Genomic DNA, 26,018 nt, shown 5'->3' with positions numbered 1-26,018 from the left:
CCCTGGGTGTGGAGCGCAACTGTGATGTAGAATGAAAGGCAAGAGGCCTGGGCGGTGGGGCCTCACTGAATTTTGGCATCGAACCGGGTGCGGCTGAAATTTGAGACCCCAAGGTCCATCACTGCTGTAGTCCTTGCAGCAGTTCCCAAGAGCCTGTCACTGTGCAAGGGACAGGTGGGTGCAGCAAGCCACCTGGCAATCATCTGACCCTGTCATTTGCGTTCCCATAAGCAGGATGCCTGTATCCCAGCGAGGGACCCACCAGAGAAATAAGACACACAAGGTTAGTATTGGGTTGAAATAGACCACAACTTTATTCATTACAGATTAAGTAGGCTTTGGCCAAGGCACTGGGTATGTGTCCAGCTCCAAGACTTGAACCAGTCTTAACATGCCCTTATTATGGTGTGCTTACTTAGACTTAGATGCGTAAGCCTCACTTGTGTTCAGTGAGCTTCCTCACAGGTTGGTGTTTACTGAGGATTCATACTGACACCATGAACCCTTCCACTCCTTCCTCATACGAAAGCCAAGGTTGCAATCCTAACCTATCTCCCAGGATTTTGTAAAGTTATTATTATTTATTAGATTTATAGACCACTCTTCATCAAAAGACCTCAAGATGTTTCACAAGATAAAAATACAGGATAAAAGCACAAAATAAATAGATTAAAAACAAAACAATATTCCCCAACAAACACATTTAAAAGGTCATAGAAATTTAATTAGCCCAAGGCCTGGTTGAAGAGGAACATTTTTGCCTGGCACCTAAGGATGTATCATGAAGGTGCCAGAAGAAGCTCCTTAGGAAGAGCATTCCACAAACCCATGCCCTCCAACATTCCTTGGGTGAAAATAGGGACATTTCTCACCCCCCCGACCCTCCTCAAGGGTGGGTGGGTGCCTGCGTGCAAGTGTGGCTTGTATGCAACTGCAAAATCACCAGTCAGTCCATCCGAGACCTTGGGGTCTGTTGATCCACCTTTCTTCTCTCTCTTTCCTGTGCAGATGAAACAAAAATTATCATGCCTGGTGCTCAGCCCCTCCAGGACCTTATTCATTATTGCCTGGTAACAAAGGCATCTGATTGCCACACACACACATATTTCACAGGATTTATACACCATCAAAACCTCTAAGTGGCTTACATAAAATATGCATTAAAATTACTGAAAAAATCAGATTTACATGTCTGGGTTGACTTGCTTAAACAAATAAGTTTTTAGCAGGTGCTGGAAACAGTACAATGAAGGCAACTGCTGAATATCAATGGGCAGGAAGTTCCAAAGCGTTATTGCTGTCACATATGAACAATTGCAGACTTTGGACTTTCACATTTCAGCAGCACCCTGTGCAACACCAAAATTCGGTGCCCCCTGCCTCTCGCCTTCTGTTGTTTGTCCTTCTTGAGGCACCCCCTGCAGTGTCCTCTCAGATCAGGGCCCAATGCAGGCGAACCAATTGTGCTACCCTAAATCTGCCTCTGATATGAAGAATCAATTCATTGCTGTTGTGGAACAAACATTATGTGGTACTTGTGAAAGCGCCAGTTCCTCAGACTGAAGTGGTTGGGTGGTTAGGTAGTTTTTGAAATAACTGGTCTCAAACTATTAAGGGCTTCACATACCAATAGTAACTCTTGAATACGGCCTGGAACAAACCCCCCAGTCAGTGTAGGTCTCTGAGCAGTGGTGCAATATGCTGACAGACAAGCACATGTTTGCAAAGACGAAGTATATTCCTCAGGAAGCTGTGATTGGCTGCAACTCCAGGCTTACAAGACTTACAACACTGAATGATGACTTACCTGTGTGAAGGCACCATCACAAATATAACACTACAAATGGAATGTCCTTTCCTTCTCACATCATCATCATCATCATCATCATCATCATCATCAATTAAATACATTTGTATACTGAGATCCAAAGATCTTAGGGTGGTTCACAGCATAAAAAGGGCGGTTCACAGCAATGCCTTTTAATGGAGTTGGTTCGCATATTCCACAGCCAAAAATCAAGGCCTGGCTTTTCATGTATATATGTTCATCATATGATTTCTTTATATTTGAGAACTCATTTAATGATGGCTGTTGAATGCTTTAAACGACTTCATTGAAAAGCAGGTATAAGTAGTAGTCTTAAGGGAAATGTGCAAGTGCTTTTATATCTATGATGGCCTGTCCACACATAGAAAAGACTACGTACTTAATGTTGTATACTACAAGAATAGAGCATGCATGTGTGAACCAAACCCAAGTGTACAGCAATCCATGTGTGAATGAAGCTTTCCGACCAATAGCAAACTTGGGTGACAAACTGATATTTCCTTCTGCAAACGATTGTGTGCAAATGTGTGTGATCATTAACCTCTGGATCAGCTCCATCTGAACAACTTTTCTGCTCCACTCACTAAACTCTGGTTTCAACAAGGGGAGAAATATATAATTTCACTGTGCCAGGAAGAAGAAGAAGAAGAAGTGTCAAACTGTAACAGGAAAATTTCTCCCTCCTCTGCCTTGATTGGATAGAATCCTTGAAGGGTGGGGTAATTGCAGCTGCCTTCTTCATAGTCATAGGAACTACTTGGACCCATTCCTTGTTGGCTGCTGCATCTCTGCAATGATCAACTGTTCCAGCCTTGCCTCCTAATCACTATTGCAGAAACACAGCAGAATTACAGTGGTATCTCGGGTTACAGACACTTCAGGTTACAGACGCTTCGGGTTACAGACTCTGCTAACCCAGAAATAGTACCTCGGGTTAAGAACTTTGCTTCAGGATGAGAAATCGCACAGTGGCGGCGTGGCAGCAGCAGGCGGCCCCATTAGCTAAAGTGGTGCATCAGGTTAAGAACAGTTTCAGGTTAAGAACAGACCTCTGGAATGAAGTAAGTTCTTAACCCAAGGTACCACTGTACTAGCACTTAGAAGAGTCTGCCTGTTTTGTCTTTGGATGAGCCACTGCTTAGGGAAACTACTGCCTTTCTTCACAAATGGTGCTTTCCCTTTCTCCTCCTCACCTGAAAGGAGCAACACTGTGGCAGGTTTTATTTATTTATTTAACACATTTATATTCTGCTTTTCAAGGGACATTCTTAGTCAGGTGGCAATTTACATTCATTAGATTACCTTGCATGCACATGGGGGGGGGGGAAATCTTTGATAGAACACAAATTCCCTCCAGAAATGTTACAGATTATTGGAATAAATGTTATGTGCCAAAATTCTAACTAGTCACCACAAATAAATAACAAATAATTATACACATACATCAACCATCAAGCACATCAGTTCACCTTTCTACAGAGTGGCACATTCCCTAGGCATGGTGTGCATTTTGCAGAGACAGTCGGAAGCAATATTCCATCCTAACTGGAGAACAAGCTTAATTAAGAGTACTTTTGGGTGCCAGTCATCATGCCATCTTGTAGATCAATGTCCCCCCAAATTTCTGGTAGCTGATGCTCACTTTCTTTCTGAATAAAACCTGGAAGCACACTTCACTCAGCTCCTGATTTTTTCTTTTCGAGTCTACAAAGGTCACTCTTCTGAATGTGCCTCCAACTGGAAGGAAAGATGCAGAGCAGTGACTCATGCAGAGCTGCTATGTGCAGCCTCTTCTGCAGTTATCTCTGCATTGAGAATCCAGTCATGGGCATAGCCAGGGGTTGCAGGGGGTCTGCTGCCCCTCAATCAAGTAAATAAATAAATAACCTAATATCTAACAGGCAGCATAGTTACTAGGGTACACAACGGCCTTCTGCCCTGCCTCTGGCTCTTCAGGCAAGAGGGTCTTGTGCCTCCCCAGCCAGGTTTTCCCCATTTCTTTGGCTCCAATCTGTAATTTAGGCACCAGGAGAAAATGTTCCTCTATAACACAGCCTAGGGCCTTTAAAATGTGTTTGTGTGTGCGCGTACTGGTGTATTGGTTTTTCTGTTTGTTTAGTTTTGTTGTATTACCTATTTTGTCTTTTTGTTTTGTATTTTTATGCTGTAAACCAGGGGCCAGCAACCTTTTTCAGCTGTGGGCCAGTCCACCATCCCTCAGACCATGTGGTGGGCCATACTGTATTTTTTGGGGGGTGGGGGTGGGGGAAATGAACGAATTCCTATGCCCCACAAATAACCCAGAGATGCATTTTAAATAAAAGGGCACATTCTACTCATGTAAAAACATGCTGTTTCTTGGGCCATCTGTGGGCCAGATTGAGAAGGTGATTGGGCCGCATCCAGCCCCCGGGCCTTAGGTTGCCTACCCCTGCTGTAAACGACCCTGTGATCTTTGGATGAAGGGTGGTATAGAAGCTTAATAAATAATAATAAAATAATCTCGTTTCAGCTGTATGGACTCAATGATAAAAAAGGGAGGGGAGGGGGAGGTCTACACCTCCCCCCATTTTAAAGTTCCTTCCATTCCATTCAGCTCTAAGTTGTTAGGGGGGAGGAAAAATTGCAGTCGGAAACCACCAAGCAGCAGCTCCCCACAAGACAGGGAGGGCGAAGAGCTGCAACAGACGTATTTTCATTTGTTGTTTCCAAATCTCAATCTGTTCCAGCATTCTGGCGTTTGTATGTTTTCAAGTATAGCTGTGAATTTCTCTCGATTTTATTGTTTTCTCGCTTTGAGGGATTTGTTTGCTTGCGTGTGCTTTTACAATCCAGCGGTGTATAAATTTCATGAACCAACCGAACAGAAGAAAACCTTTCCTCGAAAGATCCGCTCGGGGGCGGGAAGGACGAGAGGCCCCTCCCGGCCGGGAGTCCCCCAGGGGCCCGGCGCGACCAAGGCGCCCCGGCGGCCCAGCAGCAGCCCGTCGGCCGGGCGGCGGCGCCTCCGTCCCGGCCCCCTTCACAAAGCGGCGCTCGCTCCGCCGGAGCCCCGCGCGGCGACGGGGCGGCGCCCGAGCCTCGAGCCAATGGCGCGGCGCCTCCGTTTAAATAGACGGGCCGTGTCAATCAGCTTCTCCTCCGTCCGCCTCCCTTCAATCGCCATATTGGGCCACTGGCTGGAAAAAAGGCTCGTCTCCCCCCGCCCAACACCCGCGCAGAGCGAAGCGTTGACATCGGGACGAGGCTTTGGGCCAAAGCGCAGGATCCCCGGGCAGCCCTCGCCTCCCGTCACCCAGCTATTTGTCCGGGCGCTGCTGCTGCTCCCCTCCCCCCCCCCCCGCCGCCTCCGCGATCTGCTTCTCCCCCCCCCCCGCTGGTGCACTTGGTCCGCAATAAGACATTCCGCTTGCCCCCCCCCCGCGCCCCTCCTCTCCGCCTTTCCCCGCCTCTGGCTTATGCAAGGGCTGCTGGGCTGCTGCTGCTGCCGCTGCTGCTGCTGCTGCTCGGGGGCGGGCGGGCGGGGGGGCCTCTTCGATGTGTTTTTGTTTTGAAGTCTTCATCTCGGTCGGGCTCCGCTTTTAAACCCGCCCGCTGCGCTCCCCCCCTTCGCGCAAGAGCCAGGGCGCGGGGCTCGTCGGGATCGACCGATCGGCCGCCGGATCTCGCTGGCGGGACGGCGCGGGCGGCAGGGACAGCTCCGGGCGATGTCCAACGTCCGCCTCTCGAATGGGAGCCCGACGCTGGAGAGGATGGAAGCCCGGCAGGCGGACTACCCGAAGCCGTCGGCTTGCCGGAGCCTCTTCGGCCCGGTGGACCACGAGCAGCTGGCCCGCGAGCTGGAGAAGCACAGCCGCGCGCTGGAGGAGGCCGGCCGGAGCAAGTGGAACTTCGACTTCGGGCGCTGCCAGCCCCTGCCCGGCAGGTACGAGTGGCAAGCCGTGGCCAAGGACGCCCTGCCCGACTTCTACAGCAGACCCCCCCGGCTGAGCCGAGGCCGCGCCAAGGCCGGCAGCCAGCCGCGCCGGGGGGGCTTGGAGGGCCGCGGCCCCGCGACGGCGCTCCGGCGCGCTCAGGGAATCTCCGCCGAGGAGGAGGAGGAGGAGGACGCCGCGCGGCGGCCGGAGCAAGAGACGGGAGCGGCGGGCGCTGCCGCGGATCTAGGGCGCCAGAGCCCCGGGCCAAGGAAGCGACCTGCTGCGGACGGTAAAGTACCCACTTGCTCCTCTCTCCTTCACGCAAACAGGCCAGCTCGGGGTTGCATTGAGGAGGAGAGAGCCGCCCGTGACCTGCGTTGCAGGATCCGACCAAAGGTCCATCTAGCAGCAGCCGCCAGCCAGGTGCCGCTGGGAAATCTTTTCTGTTTGCTCCCAGCGCCTGGCAGTTAAACTACCGGTACTTCGAAGTATGGAGGCTTCATTAAGCTAACTCCTGGGACTCCGTTGATTTGTTTTCTTCTTTTTAAAGCCAAGCCAAGCAGTTAGCTGAGGGAAAGGACATCTCTTTGCTTCCAAATGGATTTTATTAGGAAGTGCACCCTACTTACTTATTCTTGATCGGTTGTATCCTGCCCTTCCTCCAAGGAGCTTAGGGCAATGCACTTTACATTACCAGTTATTTGAGGCACTTGTGTTAGCTGTGCTTTTTAAAGGTTGCAGTCCTCAGGATAGTTGTGTAGGGAAAGTCTCCCATAAAGCAGCAGGGCAACTCCAAAGCATAAGTTGACCTAAAAACCACAACCCAAGCTGTCAGGCAGGCCAGGTGGTTCCACTGAAATCGATGATACTGACTTCCACATATTTGGGGCTGGGGTGTTTTAATCTTGGGGATATTAAGGTTACTAGTGAGCTTCAAATGCCACATCTATTTTTTTCTGGAGCAGTTCAACTGAAGCCAGTGGGCCTACTCTAAAATAAGTGACTTGAAAATGGTTGTCTACCCTCATAGGGAGGTGAAAGGTTCGCTGGGCATCAGATTCCCTAATCAAATGGCCTGGGCTCCCCCTGCCACCAACCCAACTCTGCAAAACTTGGTATTCTTTCTGATGCAGCAGATAGTGAAAGAGACCATATAACCAAGGCATGCAACTTTGTTGCCCCATCTTTCCTGCAAATGGCAGATGACTCAAGGAGTGGCCTATGGGATGTGTTTTCTCCCACCCACTTCATTCGACGGCCTCCTTCATATTTAGTACAAGATCCGGCAGCAAAAATATTTTTGACATTAAGCTTCTTCCCCCCTCCACCCCTCCTAGATTCCTCTCCTCGAAACAAAAGAGCCAACATCACAGAAGAGGCTATTTCAGAAGACTCTTCCAGTGCCTGCTCAGTGGAACAAACACCCAAGAAATCCAGCCCAAGACGGCACCAAACGTAAATTGTTTATTAGGTGGGTTTCCTTTCCTGATAGCATTTAGTGAAATCTCTACAGATGGCAGAAAATGAAGGATGCATTATGAGAGCACCGCAGTACCGTGGATTGAGCTTATTGGTAAACCTTTGCAAATTAGTCAGGGCAATTTTGTCAAGCTGAGGGGATAATATCAGAACAGGACTCTAGTGTGTCTTTTTTTGTAATCTTAAAAACACACCTGCAGCCTGATCCATGCCACTTTTACTCATTGATTTCAGTGGGAGTTACAGTTTAATTAGAAAGTAACCAAAACCTGAAGAACATATTTCCAATTAGGGTTTCTAATCCTATCCGTGCTTACTGGGAAGCAGAGCTTTATTAAACTCTGTAGGACTTACTTCTGAGTAAATTTGCACATGCTTCATTTGTATTTACTGTTGAGCTGATAGCCACATTAATTAATGAGTGTACTAAAGAGATTTCAATTTCCCCCCACTGATTCTTATTCTACACTTAACTGTAATGAACAATGTTGTTCTGGTTTAATATTAATGGACATGTTCAAGCAAGGCCATTCTCTGCAAATACTGGTTTTGCCTTCTTTTAAAATAAAGTATTTCTTCAGCTCAAATATGTAGTCTAATTTGGCTTTTGGATGTGGCAAACTTTTGTCTACCATCCTTAAAAAGCTTGCAGCCCAACACTCTTTACTCAGAAGTAAGCCCTGTTGTTGTTGTTTAGTCGTTTAGTCGTGTCCGACTCTTCGTGAAGAAGTAAGCCCTACTGAGTTCAATAGAACTTGATAGTGAAATGAGTTTAGAACTTTGTCTTAATAGTAGTGACACAAAGCTACCTGGGGAATAAAAATTCTTAATTAAAGAGACAAGAGTATAGGAAATGCAGCCCCTGAGTAGAGTTTTTAGAGCAGTAGTATTGTAAAGAAAGTTGACAAACATGACCTACAAATGAGTAGAAAGGTTAAGCTTTGGAACCAGATACTTTTAAAGAAATCCATTCTGTTTGGGCGAGCAGGGGCAAGTGTGTAAATTCAATTGTTTCTGTTGATTTGGTTATTTGAAAGAAAAATTGCACTAAAGAAATTGGGAGTTTGCAATTATTTTGTTTTCAGTGCTTCCCCATCCCCAGAAAACAGCCAAAATTAGCAGTGCCGCACAACAATTTAGATGTACCTACAGGTAGCCGTGCCAACTTTTGATTTGAAAAATACTGTTCCCTTGAGTGGAGTTTGTAGTAGGGTTGGGGCAGACAGAGTCAGTGCATGTCTCCCCTCCCTGATTTCTTGTCTGCTGTCATCACCTCTGTCAAAATAAATGCAGGTTTCTTGAAGGTAGGGACCTATCTTGATGGACATCACTGGTGTGTGTGTGTGTGTGTGTGTGTGTGTGTGTGTGTGTTTCTATCTGTGACTAGCTGTGGTCTGAGCTAGGATGAAATCAGGCATGTGATGGGTGTTTCTTAAAAGAATCTGGAGGCTTCTATCAGAATCTGACAGAACAGAGTTTAACCTGACAAACAAATATGGTTCTATTGGATAGGCTATTAAAAAACACATACAAAATTGGTTGGTTGGGTGAGACAAGTTATACTTAACAAGTAGTGATTAGTTGTACACAGATTTCTGCCCCACATGCAAAGTAGAACCTTGATCCACCTCTAGCAACAATGTTGACCAACTGTGTGTTTTGATAGCCATTTGTGACTTTTTGTACCCTTAATAATGAAATGAGCTATTGTAGTCTTCACCGACTTAATCCCCGCTCTCTTCTTTAATTTCAGAATTAAGAACATTCATTTCCTTGTTCTTTGAAGGCATCAAGTTCATGAAGCAAGGAAGATGCAGAGTTTATATATGAAAAAAGAAAGAAAACATATCACTGATTCTCCTCAGTGGAGAACTTGTACACGCACTGAAACAAAACAAACCCATAATTTAATAACACTAAAGTCGGGCACTCTTAAAAGAGCTGCCTCTTAAAGCATTGGATGTAGCATTCTGCAATTAAGTTTTTCCTCATTTGCTTCACTCTACTACCTGTGTATATAGTTCCTACATTATGTAGCACATAAACCTCTCCTTGCGCCCCCCCCTTTGGGGTTAGTTTGTTCTGGGAAAGGGTGGGGTGGTAAAAGGTGATGGGTTCAAAAATCTGCTTCCAAGATCCAGAAAGCAGAGATTTGTAAGAAGAGAAGCAGCATATGTGTTTATTTCTTAAAGATGTACTGTCCCTATTAATGGAATCTAAAAATCAATGTTAACACTGGCTACAGCAGATTGATAGAATTTGCTGGTGAAATTTCTACTTATTCAGAGCATGTTTCAGTGGGAGGTTTGCCTATGCTAAATCCCACTAAAATGAATGGCAGTTGTGGAAGACATCAAGCTCACAGCAAGTGCAGAAGAATGTTCCATGGAGTTGTGCCCTAGACTTTATGGGGGAACTGTGTTTCCATTATGTAGCAGCATAAAGGCTCCTGCTCCAGGACCCTTCAAGTGTTCAATTCTATTTCTTTTTATTTTTGCCACCTATAATATATTACTATAAATGATTTCAAAAGTAATTTATAAATAAATCAGCTGAATAGAATGGAAGGAAAATTAGTAAAACCCTGAACTTCAACCTTTCTTCATCTCACTCATGGCTGGGTAAATGAAAGGAAAACTACATCTTTAAACAGTATTTTTTACATTGCCTGTATGTTTAAAAAATAAAGTTTTGAATTGTACCTGTGTACATAACTTTGTAAAGACACTGAGAAATTATACTAACTTATTTATGTTAAAGATTTTTTTTTAATCTAGAAGATATTTTCCCATAAAGCCAAAGCGGCCTGTGTCTTGTGCATTTGTAAATGCTCTATTTGATAGGGTGTGTTTTTTTAGTTTTTATTGGGGGGGATTTGTTTTGTTAATTAATATGGCTGTGCTTAAATGATTGCAGACTGAGCCAAGTTTAATATTTTTTTGTAATGTGTGAAAACAGTTGCCAATTGATATTGTTTTACATCAAGCAATCAATAAAGAAAACTGCCATATATAAATATATATATATATGTTAACTAACTTTTGTTGTGTGTTTTATAAATCCTGAAAAAATAAGGGATTTCTGCCACTTCCCAAATATATACATTGGGTCTATTTTTCCTCCTCTTCAATGGGTAAAGGTGTGTCCAGCCAGAGTCCCTCTCTCTAAAAAGGCAAAGAGCAGCTAAGGGGGATTTACACTGGGGAAACAGTTAGTGGAGGGAAGAGTTAACCCCTCCTTAAGCCCTGCAAGCCAAGTCCAATAAATACACAAACTTCTGCAAGGTTTAAAAGATAGCAAGTAGACAGTACTATGACCATCACAGTGGTACCTCGGGTTAAGAACTTAGTTCGTTCTGGAGGTCTCTTCTTAACCTGAAACTGTACTTAATCTGAATCACCACTTAAGCTAATGGGGCCTCCTGCTGCCAGATGCGATTTCTGTTCTCATCCTGAAGCAAAGTTCTTAACCCAAGGTACTATTTCTGGGTTAGCGGAGTCTGTAAGCTGAAGTGTCTGTAACCCGAGGTACCACTGTACACACAGTCCTAAGTGTGTGGTAAGTTGAAAGGGACTTACAGCACAAACCTAATGCTGCCTACTCAGAAGTAAGTCTTATTGAACTCAGTTGGACTTGTTCATAGGTCAGTAGCCTAGCTCCCTACTAAATAATATGGTTTGTAGTCTGGAAGTGAAATAAAAACAAAACAAAACCCAACCCATGTACAAAAATGGAAGGGTCAAAAATAGTACCCACTCTAGAATCTGCTGTCCAAATAAACTGATAGGCGGGGAAACCCAGCCTCACACGTAATCCCTGCCCCCCTCTTCTTTGCTTAGTGCTAATATTCTATGCTGCTGTAAACAGTAGGAGGTGAACATTCCCACAAATTACCTCCCATGGAAATAGGAAGCAGGAGTATCAGTCTTGGCTCCTAACACACTATATCCTGATTCTTAACCTAAAGGCCTTTTCAATTATTTCCCAAGCAACATCATAAATACTCCCGGGTCGCTTGGTGACTAGTTGTAGCAGGTAAGACGAGCTCCCATTGCCCAAGCCGTATTTCTGGTGGGAGGGAAACGCTTCCTTGCTGTGTGCTGGTGTGGGACCCATGCCGGAGCTGTGGGACAGCACAGCATAGCCGCTTTAAGACTCCAATAATTTGCCCATTTCAATGTGTTCCATGCTTATGGCACCTACCATTGGCCATGGCAATTTATGCCATAATCCGTCCTAGCAGGGACCCTCACAGAGAGGGATGGGAACAGGGCCTGCTGACCCTCTTGCTATGTGCCTTGCTGCTACGGGGAACTGGGAGTCCAGACACCTTTCCTTCTTGCCTGGGTTTGCTCCCAAATTCAGTTAAGGTCTGAACAAGATGCTAGGATTAGGATTAAAAGCAATCCAGATCTAACTGAGGCTGGGTACACACTGGTTCCCACCACTGGTTTGGGAAGCTGTGTACACAGGATGTTGTCTACAATCCACATCTATCCAGCTGTTTCTAATGGGATATTACATTTTGCTGTGTCTTCCCCTCAGTGAGCTTTGATCCAAATTGAGAAAAAGAATGACCTAGCTGTGTTAAGCCAGTAATGTGTACACAACCCGCATCTGACCCATTCACTGGAAAGTTATCCCATACAAACTTAATTGAAATGATTGCTGTATTTACTTTAATTGAGTATGTGCAGAAAAAACTAGCTAGTTCATCGCTCCATGTGGCAGGGTGCAAGGAAGTTTCACCATTTAGATTGTTTTACTTCAGGCACCAAAATGTCTTGCATTGCCTCTGCCAATAAATGCTTCACTGGGTAAATTTCTGTATCCCACATCATGGTTAAAGCAGCAATCCCCCAAATTCGAAAAGTCAAGGGTCCTTTACTGAACAAAAAATCGAAGCACACTTCATTCTTACATCTTAGAAAGTTTAATTTTTGAACATTTGCAGAAGCATAAAGACTACCTGCCAGACCCCTATGAATCACTATTCTGGGGATGCCACTTCTCAGGGCAGATAATGGCTACATCTCTGCATCAGAAGTGATTGGATTATCTAATAGCAGCCAATACAAAGAGATGAGACAAAACCACCCATCCTCCCAATGAGTCCAGTTAAGAAGGGTATAGGGCTAGAATAAACTAGAGGTGTAGCAAGCAGCCTTCTCTAAAGGTTGATACCTTGGTTATACAAATTCATTTGTAATTTATTTCTCATGGCACTCTGGCAGTTTCCTTGAGCTCAGAATTTAGTGCAATTAAAAGCGCGCGGGGGGGGGGGAGTGCTAGTGAAATGTTAGCAATCACATAAATTCTCCCCTTCCAAACCAGTAGGATAGGCTAGTTGATGACCAATCCTGCGTGAGAGGCAGGGAAGAAAAGATCTCCCAGGGTACAAGGCTGGGAGAAGAAAGGGAAGCTCCTAGGTGAGAGCTGGGAGGGCTCACCTTTTTCTGTGTGGAATAAGAGTTAAGATCTACCTATGAGAGAGAACTTTGCATCTCTCTCTCTCTCTCTTTTATGTTTTTATTTTTGTTTAGATTAGTTTGTCTTTAATGTATTATGAAAAATCTCAATAAAACTTTTTTTTAATAAAAAAATAATCAGTGCACTACATCTGGCAGAATAAGCTTTTCTAAAAATGTTTTTTAAAAAACCCTTGGCACTTTTGAAATCATTTCACATCCAAGTTGTTCAGCCTGAAGCACTCAACTGTGCTCAATTCACCATGCTGCACAGTGGATTGAGAAAGAAGTTGAACCTAGCCAGCATTCACACTTTGCATCTAATTTTAAATCACCATTATGAAAACAACCATCTAAGGAAAGCATGCATTTCTTTGGAGGGTTGGAGGGATACATGATCCTGTAGAAACAGATGACTTTCAGATGAAGAAACCCAAAACAGAGAAAACCCAAACACCACCACAGGAAGAGAGCAGTGAAGGAAAAAACACACACAAAGCAACTAACATACAAATAACCAACCAGAGACTGGAGGTGAAACTAAGGACTTTTTGGGTGCCTCTAAACTATTCTATAACTTGGCAGTACCTCTGCAGAGCAGTTATAGCCCTGGGACCATAATTGTATCTGTTCAGTCATAACTTGGGCTGCTTCACATGTGCACATTCATCACAGTGATTGTGATGATCAAAAGCACACAGTGAACCTTCAGTGTTTGAAACGCAAAGCTTTCAAGCTTGGGCCTCACATGCAGTAAAATAAGGTAGTGGAGCCCTGAGGAGGCAGAACTGTGGTGTTCTGACTGCAGGTGTGTCTTACAGTTCTGAATGTTTCCCTATGTTAGAAAACAGAACAAAAACAAACGCCAAATGCTAATAATAATAATTTTATTATTATTTTATTATTTATACCCTGCCCATCTGGCTGGGTTTCCCCAGCCACTCTGGGCAGCTCCCAACAGAATATTAATATTAATAATAATAAAGCGATAAAACATCGAACATTAAAAACTTCCCTAAACAGGGCTGCCTTCAGATGCCAGAAGGCCCTCAGAGCTGGACGTCAGTGAACGATGGGGATGGAGATGATCCTTCAGGTATACAGGACTGAGGCCGTTTACGGCTTTAAAAGTCAGCACCAACACTTTGAATTGTGCTTGGAAACATACTGGGAACCAATGTAGGTCTTTCTGGACCGGTGTAATATGGTCTTGGTGGCCATTCCCAGTCACCATCTAACTGCCGCATTCTGGATTGGTTGCAGTTTCCGGTGTTAGGATATAGTTCCGTTCCACCTTAAAAGGGAACAGGCATGACTGTTGTGTGTCACATGCCTTTTTACATCCAGCACAGTCTGCTGGGAACTTCCATTTGTATGTAGCTTTTGTTTTCTTCCTGTTTGCTGGACACAAAGGGAAGCAGACATGTTTTTCCTTTGTTCCTGAACTATGCTGAATAAACGCCTGTAAATAATGCTTACACATGTCTCTGTCCACCACTTCCATTGTTAGAAGATTTATTCACTCTGCTGATAGAGCGTGCCAAGTCTCTAAAGTTATCTGAGGCTTGTGTCGTTGTTTGATGCTGTTCTGAGAACCAGAGATCGCCCGGCTGCCGGCCAGTGGCTGGAGCCAGCTGGGGGCCTGCCTAATGCCCCCATCTCCCCGGCAGCATCCCAACATCTGGGTCACCTTCAGAGGTAGCCCCACATAGAGTGCATTGCAATAGTCCAAGTGGGAGATAACTAGAGCATGCACCACTCTGGCAAGACAGTCTGCAGGTGGGTAGGGTCTCAGCCTCCGTGCCAGATGGAGCTGGGAGACAGCTGCCCTGGACACAGAATTGACCTGCGCCTCCATGGACAGCTGTGAGTCCAAAATGACTCCCAAGCTGTGAACCTGGTCCTTCAGCGGCACAGTTACACCATTCAGGACCAGGGAGTGGCCCCACCTGCCCGCCCCATGTTTCCCCAAAACAGTACTTCTGTCTTGTCAGGATTCACCTTCAATCTGTTAGCTGCCATCCATCCTCCAACTGCCTCCAGACACTCACACAGGACATTCATCGACCGCACTGGTTCTGACTTAAAAGAGAGGTAGAGTTTGGTATCATCCGCAAACTGATGAACACCCAGCCCAAACCCTGATGATCTCTCCCAGTGGCTTCATATAGATGTTAAAAGGCATGTGGGAGAGGACAGAACCCTGAGGCACCCCACAAGTGAGAGCCCAGGCGTCCGAACACTCATCCCCCAACACCACTTTCTAGACACAACCCAGGAGGAAGGAGTGGAACCACTGTATAACAGTGCCTAAAAATCACTGCAACCCCCCCCCCCCGCCCGCCCACATGACCTGGGTTACTGTGCGTAAGAGAAACCTGGTGGACAAACAGCGGCAAGGACAGGCCCATCTGTTTTATCCAATCAAGTCTCTGTTACACATGCCAGGTCAAGTCCTCCATCCACCATCAGGTCACTTACTGGAAATATAAAAGCACAGTATGGTACAAGTTGGGCTGCATCTCTCTGATAAGCTTGGGTAGTTTTATTAATAATACTTGCAAAAAAGTTTTCCTTCCTTTTCTTTAACATGAGTGCACATTCAAAAATGGCACTCCCTGCACCTGGAGTCTGAAGTGGTACAGTCCACTCTGTCCCCTCAGGATTCTACTGTGAGTCTCACCTATGTAAATAGGCCAGGCCATAGGGAAGTCTGGTCTTCCCCTTTAGCAGCCAGTTACAGGGCAGACTTTGGTCTTTCAAATTTCAGTGGCGCCCTTGCAAGGCCTCCAGTCTCTTGCTTTCTGTTCTGCTCAATCCACTTCATCGTAGCTGTGACGCCCTGCGTTGTTCTCTAGGCTCAGTGTCCAGTGCAGAGGAACCAGTTGCACTGCCCCAAATCTGTCTCTGTTATTTGGGGATTGGTTCACAAACACCTGTAATATCCTGAAACAACCCAGGGAGCCTTCATGGACAGAAAAGGCTCCCAACTGCAAAAGTTACAGCTGGGCACAAAGAAGCTGTTATGGGCTGCATGCTAATGGGCACAGGGCTAAAAGTGAGGCCCTTTAAACTTGTGTTGTTCTTTCACACGAGTAATGCCTCAATAGGGAATCAAGGAACGTCCATAAATGTGTTAATCAGTGATGGGGTGCATGTTCCATGGCAGGCTTGGAAAAAATGAACTCGGTCTCAAGAACTCAGAAAAGAGCTTGGTTTATTCTAAACTCTCTTTGGACTCTGCCACCCTAATGATGTTGTTGGGAGTATGGTGGGATCTGACCCTTTTCTCACCTGCATTGAGCTTCCTGTGCCCACTTTCCCTTAGTTGCTGCTTTGGCAGCAGGGGATGGAGCTCAATGGTTCATAGTTCAGTGGCAGAGCACATGCCTTGCATGCAGAAGGTCACCGGTTCAACTTCTGGTATCTTCAGGTAGGGCTGGGAGAAGATCCATCTAGAATCCTGGAGAACATCTGTCAGCATAAACAGTGCTACATTAGATGGACCAATTGTTAGATCAATCAGTGGAAGGTCTCCCCCTCCCTCAACACCACATGGGATGCTACTAGGTGTAAAGAGCACTAGACCTAGACAGCATATGCACCGCAGGGGTACAAAGATCCGCCCAGTGTCCCCAAATTAACTTTTATTATGCCTTATGTAACTATTATCATTTGAGGAATAGCGCTCATGCCTGCGCGGCTCCAAAAGGAGTTTTTTTGGGATTTTTTAAATTTAAAACCAGCTTTTCTAAAGAAGACAAAGAACACACTGGGAGTCAGTGTAAAGACTCCATGCAGGTGCTCACGGTCGTAGGGAGGTGTCTGAAAGATGAGATGGGTGGGGATTGTGCGCATGCGTGGGAGAGCCATCTTGTGGGAGCAACCTTATTTCTAGAGGAGCTGGGAGGGCCCTTGCGAGCGTGCATATACAAGTCCTTCTTCTGGACCCTGTGCACGCTCCTGTTGCTAGATAGGCACGTCCTCTTTCTGTCTGTCTCGCCCTCTTTCCTGCCACTCCCCCTCCTCCCGGCTTCGTTGTGCGAGACTTCTCAAAGAGCTCTCCCTGTACCAGCATTAGCAGGCAGGTGGTACGAGATCAGTCATGTCAAAGGTGCCGCTGACCCTGCTGTCCCATAGCAGCTCAATACAATACGCTTAGGTGGCTGCAGCAGCGGGCGCCTGGCACCCCTCAGAATTCGGTACCCAGGTGCCCTGCATGCCTTGCACCCCCGGGTAAAGATGGCCCTGGACCTAGACCTCATTAAAAATTACATAACTTTTTAGGGGGTGATCATGCCTGCCTTGTACTATGATCCCAGCAACAGTAGGATTTTGGTGGCAACACTAGACCTCAGACTGTATAACTAAAGTTACCTACCCAAAAGTATTCCAATAATGCTATTCTTAAATAAGTTGCTATAAGGGCAACCTTATAAAAATCAGTTCTGGGACAAAGACATTTTGTTACTTGAGGCAGAAAATCCAAATGGCACATATTCACACAACCATTAAAAGTCTTGCCAACTTTTTCAAAATAGGTCCCTGCTTATATGGCTTTAACAGCAGCAAGATCTGTAAAGATTAGCGGGGGAAATTCTTATCTCCATGCCATGAAAGCTTCACTTGCTTATTTCAGCAGATCAAGCTACAATTACGGACATGCAGGCTGGCCAGAATGGCTTTTTTCCTGATCTAACCCTACTCCACCCACCTAGTCACTAAAACAAACTACCAGGAAGTGTTCTTATCAAAGTCACACTACCTTTTACCTTATCGCATTTTACGAGACTGATAGGATAAGATGGGGGTGTTCCCAACTATGCTGCCCTGGCTGCCCTAGAAATAAGGTGGGATACACAAATGTGATGGGGGACATGGGTGGCGCTGTGGTCTAAACCACTGAGCCTAGGGCTTGCTGATTGGAAGGTCGGTGGTTTGAATCCCCGCGACAGGTGAGCTCTCGTTGCTCGGTCCCAGCTCCTGCCAAACTAGCAGTTCGAAAGCATGTCAAGTGCAAGTAGATAAATAGGTACCGCTCCGGTGGGAAGGTAAACGGCATTTCCATGTGCTGCTCTGGTTTCACCAGAAGCGGCTTAGTCATGCTAGCCACCTGACCCAGAAAAACTGTCTTTGGACAAACGCCGGCTCCCTCGGCCAGTTAAGTGAGGTGAGCGCCGCAACCCCAGAGTCGTTCGCGACTGGACTTAACTGTCAGGGGTCCTTTACCTTTACAAATGTGATGAAGTAAACCATTCCAGCAGACCAACCATCCCTTGTTATGTCTGGAGTCCTCTCAAATGACTAATGTGAACATATAAATAGTAAAACCATTTCCACAAAGTTCTATTTTTTTTTAAAATTATATTTATTAAAGTTTCAAAAAGAGTTACAAAAGTAAAAAAGAAATAGAAATAGAAAAAAGAAACAAAAAGTACAAAATACAGAAAAAATAAAAACAGTTAAAAGTAAATCCATCTTTCCATATCTTGCCTTTCATTCACTTATTTCCCTGACCTCCTCACACCTCCCTTTTTGTATTCCAGTTCAAATGGTTACTTCAGCAAATCCTTTCCCTCTTTGTTTTTATCTTAATTCTTTATCTTAATATATTATAGCTTTACATTTTCACCTGTTGACAATCCATTTTTACATACTCCTTTTTAACATTGCTGCTAAAACCACTTAATTTCATTCCGACATCATTTTAACATTCATTAATTTTGCAATGTTTCTGTAAATAGTTTTTGAATTTCTTCCAATCTTCTTCCACCGACTCTTCTCCCTGGTCTCGGATTCTGCCAGTCATTTCCGCCAATTCCATATAGTCTATCACCTTCATCTGCCATTCTTCCAGGGTGGGTAGATCTTGTGTCTTCCAATACTTTGCAATGAGTATTCTTGCTGCTGTTGTAGCATACATAAAGAAAGTTCTATCCTTCTTTAACACCAATTGGCCGACCATGCGCAAGAGAAAGGCCTCTGGTTTCTTCAGGAAGGTATATTTAAATACCTTTTTCATTTCATTATAAATCATCTCCCAGAAAGCCTTAATCCTTGGGCACGTCCACCAAAGGTGAAAGAATGTACCTTCATTTTCTTTACATTTCCAACATTTATTGTCGGGCAAATGATAGATTTTTGCAAGCTTGACTGGTGTCATGTACCACCTGTATATCATTTTCATATTCTCTCTTAAGGCATTACATGCCGTAAATTTCATACCTGTGGTCCACAACTGTTCTCAGTCAGCAAACATAATGTTATGTCCAACATCTTGTGCCCATTTTATCATAGCAGATTTTACCGTTTCATCCTGAGTATTCCATTTCAACAGCAAGTTATACATTCTTGATAGTATCTTAGTTTTGGGATCTAACAGTTCTGTTTCCAATTTTGATTTTTCCACCTGGAAGCCAATTTTCTTGTCCAGATTGTAAGCCTCCCTTATTTGATAATAATGAAGCCAATCTCGCACTTTATCTTTAAGTTTCTCAAAACTCTGCAATTTCAGTTTTTCTCCTTCTTGTTCCAAAATCTCCCAATATTTCGGCCATTTGGCCTCCACATTGAGCTTTTTCTCAGCCTTCGTTTCCATCGGTGATAGCCACCTTGGGGTTTTATTTTCAAGTAAGTCTTTATATCTTATCCAGACATTAAACAATGCTTTCCTGACAATATCGTTTTTAAATGCTTTATGTGCTTTAACCTTGTCATACCACAGATATGCATGCCACCCAAAAACGTTATTGAAACCTTCTAAATCCAAAATGTCTGTGTTCTCAAGAAGCAGCCATTCTTTCAGCCAGCAAAATGCTGCTGATTCATAATAAAGTTTAAGGCCTGGCAGGGCAAATCCACCTCTTTCCTTTGCATCGGTTAATATTTTAAATTTTATTCTGGGCTTCTTGCCCTGCCAGACAAATCTAGAAATATCTCTCTGCCACTTCTTGAAGCAGTCCATTTTGTCCAAAATTTGCAATGATTGAAACAAAAACAACATTCTTGGCAATACATTCATCTTTATAGCAGCAATACGGCCTAGCAAGGAAAGCTTCAAATTTGACCATATTTCTAGATCCTTTTTCACTTCTGACCAACATTTTTCATAATTATCTTTAAATAAATTTAAGTTCTTAGCGGTCATGTTAACCCCCAGGTATTTTACTTTCTTAACCACTGTTAAGCCTGTCTCCTTCTGAAACCTCTCTTTCTCAATCGGTGTTAGATTTTTCTCGAGAACCTTAGTTTTTAACTTGTTCAACTTAAATCCTGTCACTTGACCAAATTCTTGAATCAGTTCCAATATTCTTTTAGTACTAGATTCTGGCTCCTGTAATGTCAGTACTAAATCATCTACAAAAGCTTTCAATTTGTACTGTTTGGCTCCGACCTGTATACCTTTAACCAGTTGGTCCCTTCTGATCGTATTTAGCAAAACCTCCAGGACCGAAATAAAAAGTTCTAGTCTACTCTCTTTGTCCTTTCTATTTTATCAAGAAAGAATACTTTTCAAAGATGGGTTGAGGGGAAAGCTTGTGGAGCTGTAAATATCAGCAATTGCTTCCTGAATGTGTGGGGGAATATGTGACTACAGTGGTACATACACTTCAGGTTACATACGCTTCAGGTTACAGACTCCGCTAACCCAGAAATAGTACCTCGGGTTAAGAACTTTGCTTCAGGATGAGAAGAGAAATCATGTGGCGGCAGCGCAGCAGCAGCAGGAGGCCCCATTAGCTAAAGTGGTGCTTCATGTTAAGAACAGTTTCAGCTTAAGAACGGACCTCCAGAACGAATTAAGTACTTAACCCGAGGTACCACTGTACTGGCATCTACAATCACACCCATATGGGCATTTGAGTAAACCCCACTAAACTCAATAGGACATATTTTGGATAAATATGCATAACATTGAGTGACAAGCTGTGGGTGTGTCTGTCTCCTCTGGCACTGACTCCTGCTCAGATGGCCCCCACTTTGAGGTTTTCTACCTCAAGCGGTATATAAATTTAAGAAAAATAAATAAATGCATATCCACCAGTTCTGCTTATACAGTCATACCTCGGGCTGAAGTAGCTTCGGGTTGAGCATTTTCAGGTTATGCTCCGCAGCGACCCGGAAGTAACGGAACGCGTTACTTCCGGGTTTTGCCACTTGCGCATACGCAGACGCTCAAAATGATGTCATGCGCATGCGCGGAAGCGGCGAATCGCGCACGTGCAGACGCGGGTTGTGTTCACTTCAGGATGCGAATGGGGCTCCGGAACAGATCCCGTTCGCATCCAGAGGTACCACTGTATTGCATCTACCTTCAGTTAAGAGGCAGCTCAGTGCCGCAAGTACCCATTTCTACAACCCCACCCCACTGGACAAGTAATCACAGGAGTAGCAACTTTTAATAATTCTGTAATGAAAAAGTGAAATCACACAATTTAAAACTATGTCAACAGGTTGCATGGCCTTTTGGCACCCCCCCTTAAGCTTCCCTGGGTGACCTTGGGCCTGTCACTCTCTCTCAGCCTGGCTCACCTGCTGGGGTTGGGGTGAGGATAAAAGGGGGTTCTGGCCAGGATTGGGGGGTCCCTCTCGCCCTACCCTCCAATGCAGGCAGAAAACCATCCTGTTTCCTCGCCCCCATTTCTGAATGGGCTCTCGGTCGCCGCTACACAGCTCCGGTCTTGGGGCTCTGCTTCGAAAGGGGGCAGAAGCAGCCCGCAGTGATTTTCTCTAAGAACCCCCCCCCCCCCGCTTTCCTCGTCTTCCTGCCGGGAGTCCAAGGCGGCCCCGTTTCCTGGGCTCGAGCCCGAAACGGAGGCGAACCGAAGACCCCCAAGCGCCTCTTTCCTCCAGGCCACGTTTCCTCGAGAAACCCCCTCACGGAGCCGCCGGCGACGAAGCACCGACATGCCACACTAACGGAGACGCCGCCGCCCCGCTCGTTAGTCATCCCCCCCAAAAAAATCCGGGGATCTAAACATTGCTTCATGCACCGTCAGCGAAAAGAGCAGACCCGCCTGGAAGGTGCGTGGAAGGGGGAAGAGCGACGCTGCTCTCCTGAGCAGAGGCCCCATTTTATGAAAGGAAACCAGCGTTGCCGCCGGAAAGGATTTCTCGGGCCAGAGACAGAGCGCGCGAAGTGGGGCTTCGGGGGAACAAACGCCCCGGGTCTGATTCTCGCGCATCAGCCGCAAAGCAAATGGGACGCGGGGCGGCCGAGAGGGAGCTCAGAGGAGGGCACGCCTGCTCAGAAGTAAGCCCCATAGGAACCAGCGGCGCTTACTCCCGAGTAAACTGGGCTGCCCTCTCGGGCTGCGTGGGGCGCCCCGCCCAGCTTAGTAGTTGTTTGCGGAGAAGGGCCGCGAGGGGAGAAAGCGGCCGCCCCGCCCGCCCGCCCGCCCGGGTCCTGCTCCTCGCCTCGAGCCGAGAAGCCTTTTTGCCACCGAGCGGGGGGAGGGGAAGCGCCGGAGCGAAGAAGCCCGCCCCTCCCCCCCCCAGGCCTGGAGGAGGCGCAGTTGGAGCTCTTCGCCGCCCCGCGCAAAAGGGTAACAAGAAGCATGGCGTTCACAGTGCGGCCCAGCGGAGCCGCCGCTCCTCCTCCTCTTCCTCCTCCGCCGCTCCCTCACCTCGCGGCAGCTGAAGCCCCGCGGATTTCATCGGCGGGATTTTTATTTTTGAAGACAATCTTGACAAGCGGACCCGCCGCACCCGCGCTGCTTCTCTGGGGGGGGGGGCGCGCGGACTAAACCCGCTCTCGGTGCCCTTGCCCAGCCAGAGGACCCGGCACTTGGCGGGTTGACGAGTCGGAACCCAGCCCCCTGGAGAGGCTCGAAGAGCCTTCCTCCCGCGGAAGCACGCGGAGCGAGGGGGAGGCAGCCCCGCAAGCCGGATCATCCGACGGGGAGCTGCCGCCTCCCGCTGAACTCAGCGGAACCTCTTCCCGACCTCGAGCAAGCCTGCTGCCTCGCTCCCCGCCGGGGCCACACTGGGCGCGCCCCCAACCCGCCAAAGGGGGGTCCCGTCCGCTCGCCTGCCTTCCTTGCTCGCCCATTGGGCCAGGCAGGCAATTCGAAGGGAAGAGAGCGGCCTCCTCCCGCCGCCGCCCCGGCCTGGCGTGCTTGCCCAACTGCGAATGCCAAGATCCTGGCCGCGTCCTCCTCGCTCTGTGACCGACGCAGCCAGAAGCAAAGAGCCGGGCCCCGCGCGAAGGAAGCAAGCAAGCGGCGCTGGTGCGGCGCCCGGCCAGGGAGCGCGGCGGGGCCCGACCGGGAGAGAAGCCGAAGCGCGGCCGCCTCCGAGCCGCTGATTTGGCCTTGCCGGCTTGGGGGGCTGGCCAGAGCCCACGTCCTCGCGTGGAACTTCGTCAAATAGACTTCCGGGGGATTGACTTCCCCGCAAGACCGACTTTGCCCTGATAGCAACATACCTAAGTGTGCAACCCTGAGATGGGAAGCTAGGTGTGTTTCTGCAGAAGCCTCTCGTTGAGGTCAATGGTGCTCACTCACATAGGTTCCAGCTAAATCAGAACCACAAATTCAGAATTAAAATAAGTTACAGTCAGTGGTGCCTGGCTGTGTGGTTTGCAATTTGAAAACAATCGCAATAGCATTATTTCCAATGCTATACATTTTTATGAAGAGAAGAGAAACAAAATAAAGCTTCCCCATAGAAAGAACCCACAAGCAACACATACACAATATATTGAACAAACATAAAAAATTGTCTCCTACTGAGCAGGTTGGTGGTCCATCTAGCCTAGAGCTGACACTGACAGCAGCTTTCCAGAATTTCTCTCCCAGATGTATAACCTGAAATCCTTTGGCAGGAGATTGTGTGCTGTGCAGCTGTGGGGCTCTCCCCCTCACCTTTCCCCACTCCCCTGACTCAACACACTCTCTGCATGGACAGTCCTTTCTTGCAATGTTCTATACAGGGGTCATTATGTCATGGAATATGGGACAGGGTCCCAATGCCATGTTATTTCCTCACAGCTGTTGCCCCTGCTCCCTCATTTCTACCATGGATGGCAAGCAAGGAGTGTGTTGCAGGGGTGGAGCGACCAAACAGTTAATAATTTGGTGGATGTGGAATTTCTCCATGCAAGAAAGTGGCTGGAACGATAGAGAACAATCAGAGCAGAAGCTTTGTTACGATTGGGTGAATGGCCGACAGGTCAGAAATTCTGTGTTGGTTGGTTTTTAATTCAAGTTGACAACTACCCTTTTGACTGGACTTGCACCTGTGTTGTTAACAGCAGGCTGACACACTGAAATTTAGCAAGAAAGCTAAAGGGGAAAGCTTCTTTTCCTCCTCTTCTTTTTCTTCACAAAATGTGCAAGTGACTGATGGAATTCAAGATATAGTGATGACCACTGGCTTACATGACACATATGAAACAACAGAGAGATAGAGATTCATGGATGGTGGGTCTGTCAGTGTCGGCGGGGGGGGGGGTAGGGCGGTGGCCATCTGTTCAGAGGCAGTTGCTTCTCAGTGCAGACAAAAGGGGTTGGCCATTGCCTTTATGCGCTCCTTGGGAGCGACCAGTCACACCTCTCACCTTGCTTCCATCAGAAACAGAACAATGGTGGCCTTCTAGTCAATCTGGCAGGGTGGTTAAAAGAAAGTTTATAAAGGCATAGAAAAAGACATTAGAAAAGAGATGGCAATTCTAGTTCCAGAAGGATGTGGTGAAATGTAGAGATAAATGTGTTGGATAAAATGCTGAACTCCAGAGCGATAACTGCCTGCTTCAAATCTCACCTATATTCAAGAGGTGGTCTCAGGCCATCTCTAGCCTCAGCTTCTTGCAGGGTCATCATGAGGTTGTAACAAGATAGTGTTTATCACACCCACTGAACACTGTAAAGCATTATATAAATTATGATGCTGGTGATAATCTTTTTAAAAAACCTGTGACAAAAATAAACATTTTCTCTCTCCTTCAAAGCTACTCAATTCAATACGTGGTTTAGGTTGTGTAGAACTCAGCAAGGCTTAACTTCCAAGTAAGCATGGAGAGGATCAGACTGCACTACAAAAAACAAGGCAAAGCAAAAAACTCATTGCCCCCAGATATCTCTCCCTCCCATCACCTTTCTAAAAAGGCATTACAATTAACAATCAGTCAACATGGGAGTTTCCCTCTGGCTTACTGAGGGTTTCCCAAGGATGGGGAGTGGTGAGTAAGATCTAGCAACGGACAGAGGATTTTTCTCTGTGTAGTAATTAAAGAAGCCTCTTTGTCTGCTTTACTATTTCTGCCTTTGAAATTTATTTCTTTAATCTCATTCAGATCTATTTTGGGGGGGGGGATGTGGCCATGGCGCCGGACTGGAACGCAGGAGGGAGAACCAGTTTCCTGCAGTTCAGACTTGCTGCCTATCCTTTGGGCATGTTGTTTAAATTCTGGATGGTGCCCTAGTTTTGCTTCTTCATCCTCTAAGGGCACTTTTACCCAAACACCAAAAGAATATTTTCTATTTCTCATGTTTAGAACGAGAACTTAAAAATGACAGTGGCTAGAATATACATTGCACATAAAAGCCATTTTAAGCCAAAAGCAGATAATGAGCAACAAGTGCAGAGGCCCTTAGAGGCAGTGGAAGCTGGAGAGGTAGTTTGCTAGGTGAGGTAAAATGACCTGCTGCCGAGGTGTAGCAGGGGAAGGTGGGATGTGCCTTCTTGCTTTTACCTTTAGGCAGTGGTAGGTGGAGGCATGGCGTGCTGCAGCCAGCACCATGGAAGCGCATGAGTGGATAGTCCTTCTGATGGTGGAGGTGTCCTATGCTGGGACAACTGTGTACTTGCACCATGCTGGCTCCAGCATCCATCCCCCTTGCAACCCTCTGGTCTCAAAACGTAATGACAGGGAGCCAAGGGTTTGGTTTTTTAAAATACACATTTTAGGGTACAAGCAGTAGGTTTGCATAAAAGTTTTTAATTTGTTAAATAATTTATTTCCTTTTTTTAAATTGAGCATTTGTTAATCAATAATCCTCATACATGTCTATCCATTTGCCAGAGCATAGTGAGCAGTTGGAAACAACTTGCTCATTTTACAGTATATTCCTCTAGGGAAAAAGAGACCAAAGCTGCAGTCGCAGCCACACTCAGGGCTTCCACTTCCACTTGTCCTGTGCCGAGAAAGCATGGATCTGAGAGGCTTCCCGCTTGTCCCAAGTTTCCAAGCCGTTTTGTGGCTGTCCCCCACTTCCCACAGGGACACCCACTGTTTACCTCTGAATCAGAACAAATGCCAATCCGCAGAAAAAGTGATTGACGTTTGTTCTGATTCAGGGGTAAACAGTGGGTTTTCTCAGGGGA

General features: G+C 46.3%; 2 protein-coding genes and 1 long non-coding RNA gene across 5 annotated transcripts in view; 1 reads left to right on the top strand and 2 right to left on the bottom strand.

Annotated features, from left to right (window-relative positions):
- Positions 1–26,018, bottom strand: part of MANSC1 (MANSC domain containing 1) — a 292,156-nt gene that overhangs the window by 222,922 nt on the left and 43,216 nt on the right. The window lies entirely within an intron of this gene.
- On the top strand, positions 5,200–9,112 carry CDKN1B (cyclin dependent kinase inhibitor 1B). 2 transcript variants are annotated; one of them, XM_053387535.1, is made up of 3 exons: positions 5,206–6,034; positions 7,083–7,216; positions 8,978–9,112. In XM_053387535.1, the coding sequence occupies exons 1-2, from the start codon at positions 5,536–5,538 to the stop codon at positions 7,202–7,204; spliced, it is 621 nt and encodes a 206-aa protein (XP_053243510.1). In that variant the 5' UTR covers positions 5,206–5,535; the 3' UTR covers positions 7,205–7,216; positions 8,978–9,112. The 2 variants fall into 2 exon arrangements, with proteins under 2 accessions (XP_053243511.1, XP_053243510.1); XM_053387536.1 differs by lacking the exon at positions 7,083–7,216 and having other exon boundaries at positions 5,200–6,034.
- On the bottom strand, positions 13,563–22,075 carry LOC128413512 (uncharacterized). 2 transcript variants are annotated; one of them, XR_008330361.1, is made up of 3 exons: positions 21,976–22,075; positions 15,532–16,166; positions 13,563–15,496 (listed from the first exon to the last, which is right to left on the bottom strand). It is a non-coding gene; the product is annotated as an uncharacterized LOC128413512 (long non-coding RNA). The 2 variants fall into 2 exon arrangements; XR_008330360.1 differs by lacking the exon at positions 21,976–22,075 and having other exon boundaries at positions 15,532–16,282.

This window comes from Podarcis raffonei, chromosome 5 (genome assembly GCF_027172205.1).
Source record: "Podarcis raffonei isolate rPodRaf1 chromosome 5, rPodRaf1.pri, whole genome shotgun sequence".
Taxonomy (NCBI): domain Eukaryota; kingdom Metazoa; phylum Chordata; class Lepidosauria; order Squamata; family Lacertidae; genus Podarcis; species Podarcis raffonei.
Note: the sequence above shows the minus strand (reverse complement) of the source record. Positions and strands in the feature narration are given on the sequence as shown.

Coding starts and splice junctions, on each gene's coding strand:
- CDKN1B (XM_053387535.1), top strand. CDS start 5,536: ATGTCCAACGTCCGCCTCTCGAATGGGAGCCCGACGCTGGAGAGGATG. Junction 6,035..7,082: donor GAAGCGACCTGCTGCGGACG/GTAAAGTACCCA, acceptor CACCCCTCCTAG/ATTCCTCTCCTCGAAACAAA.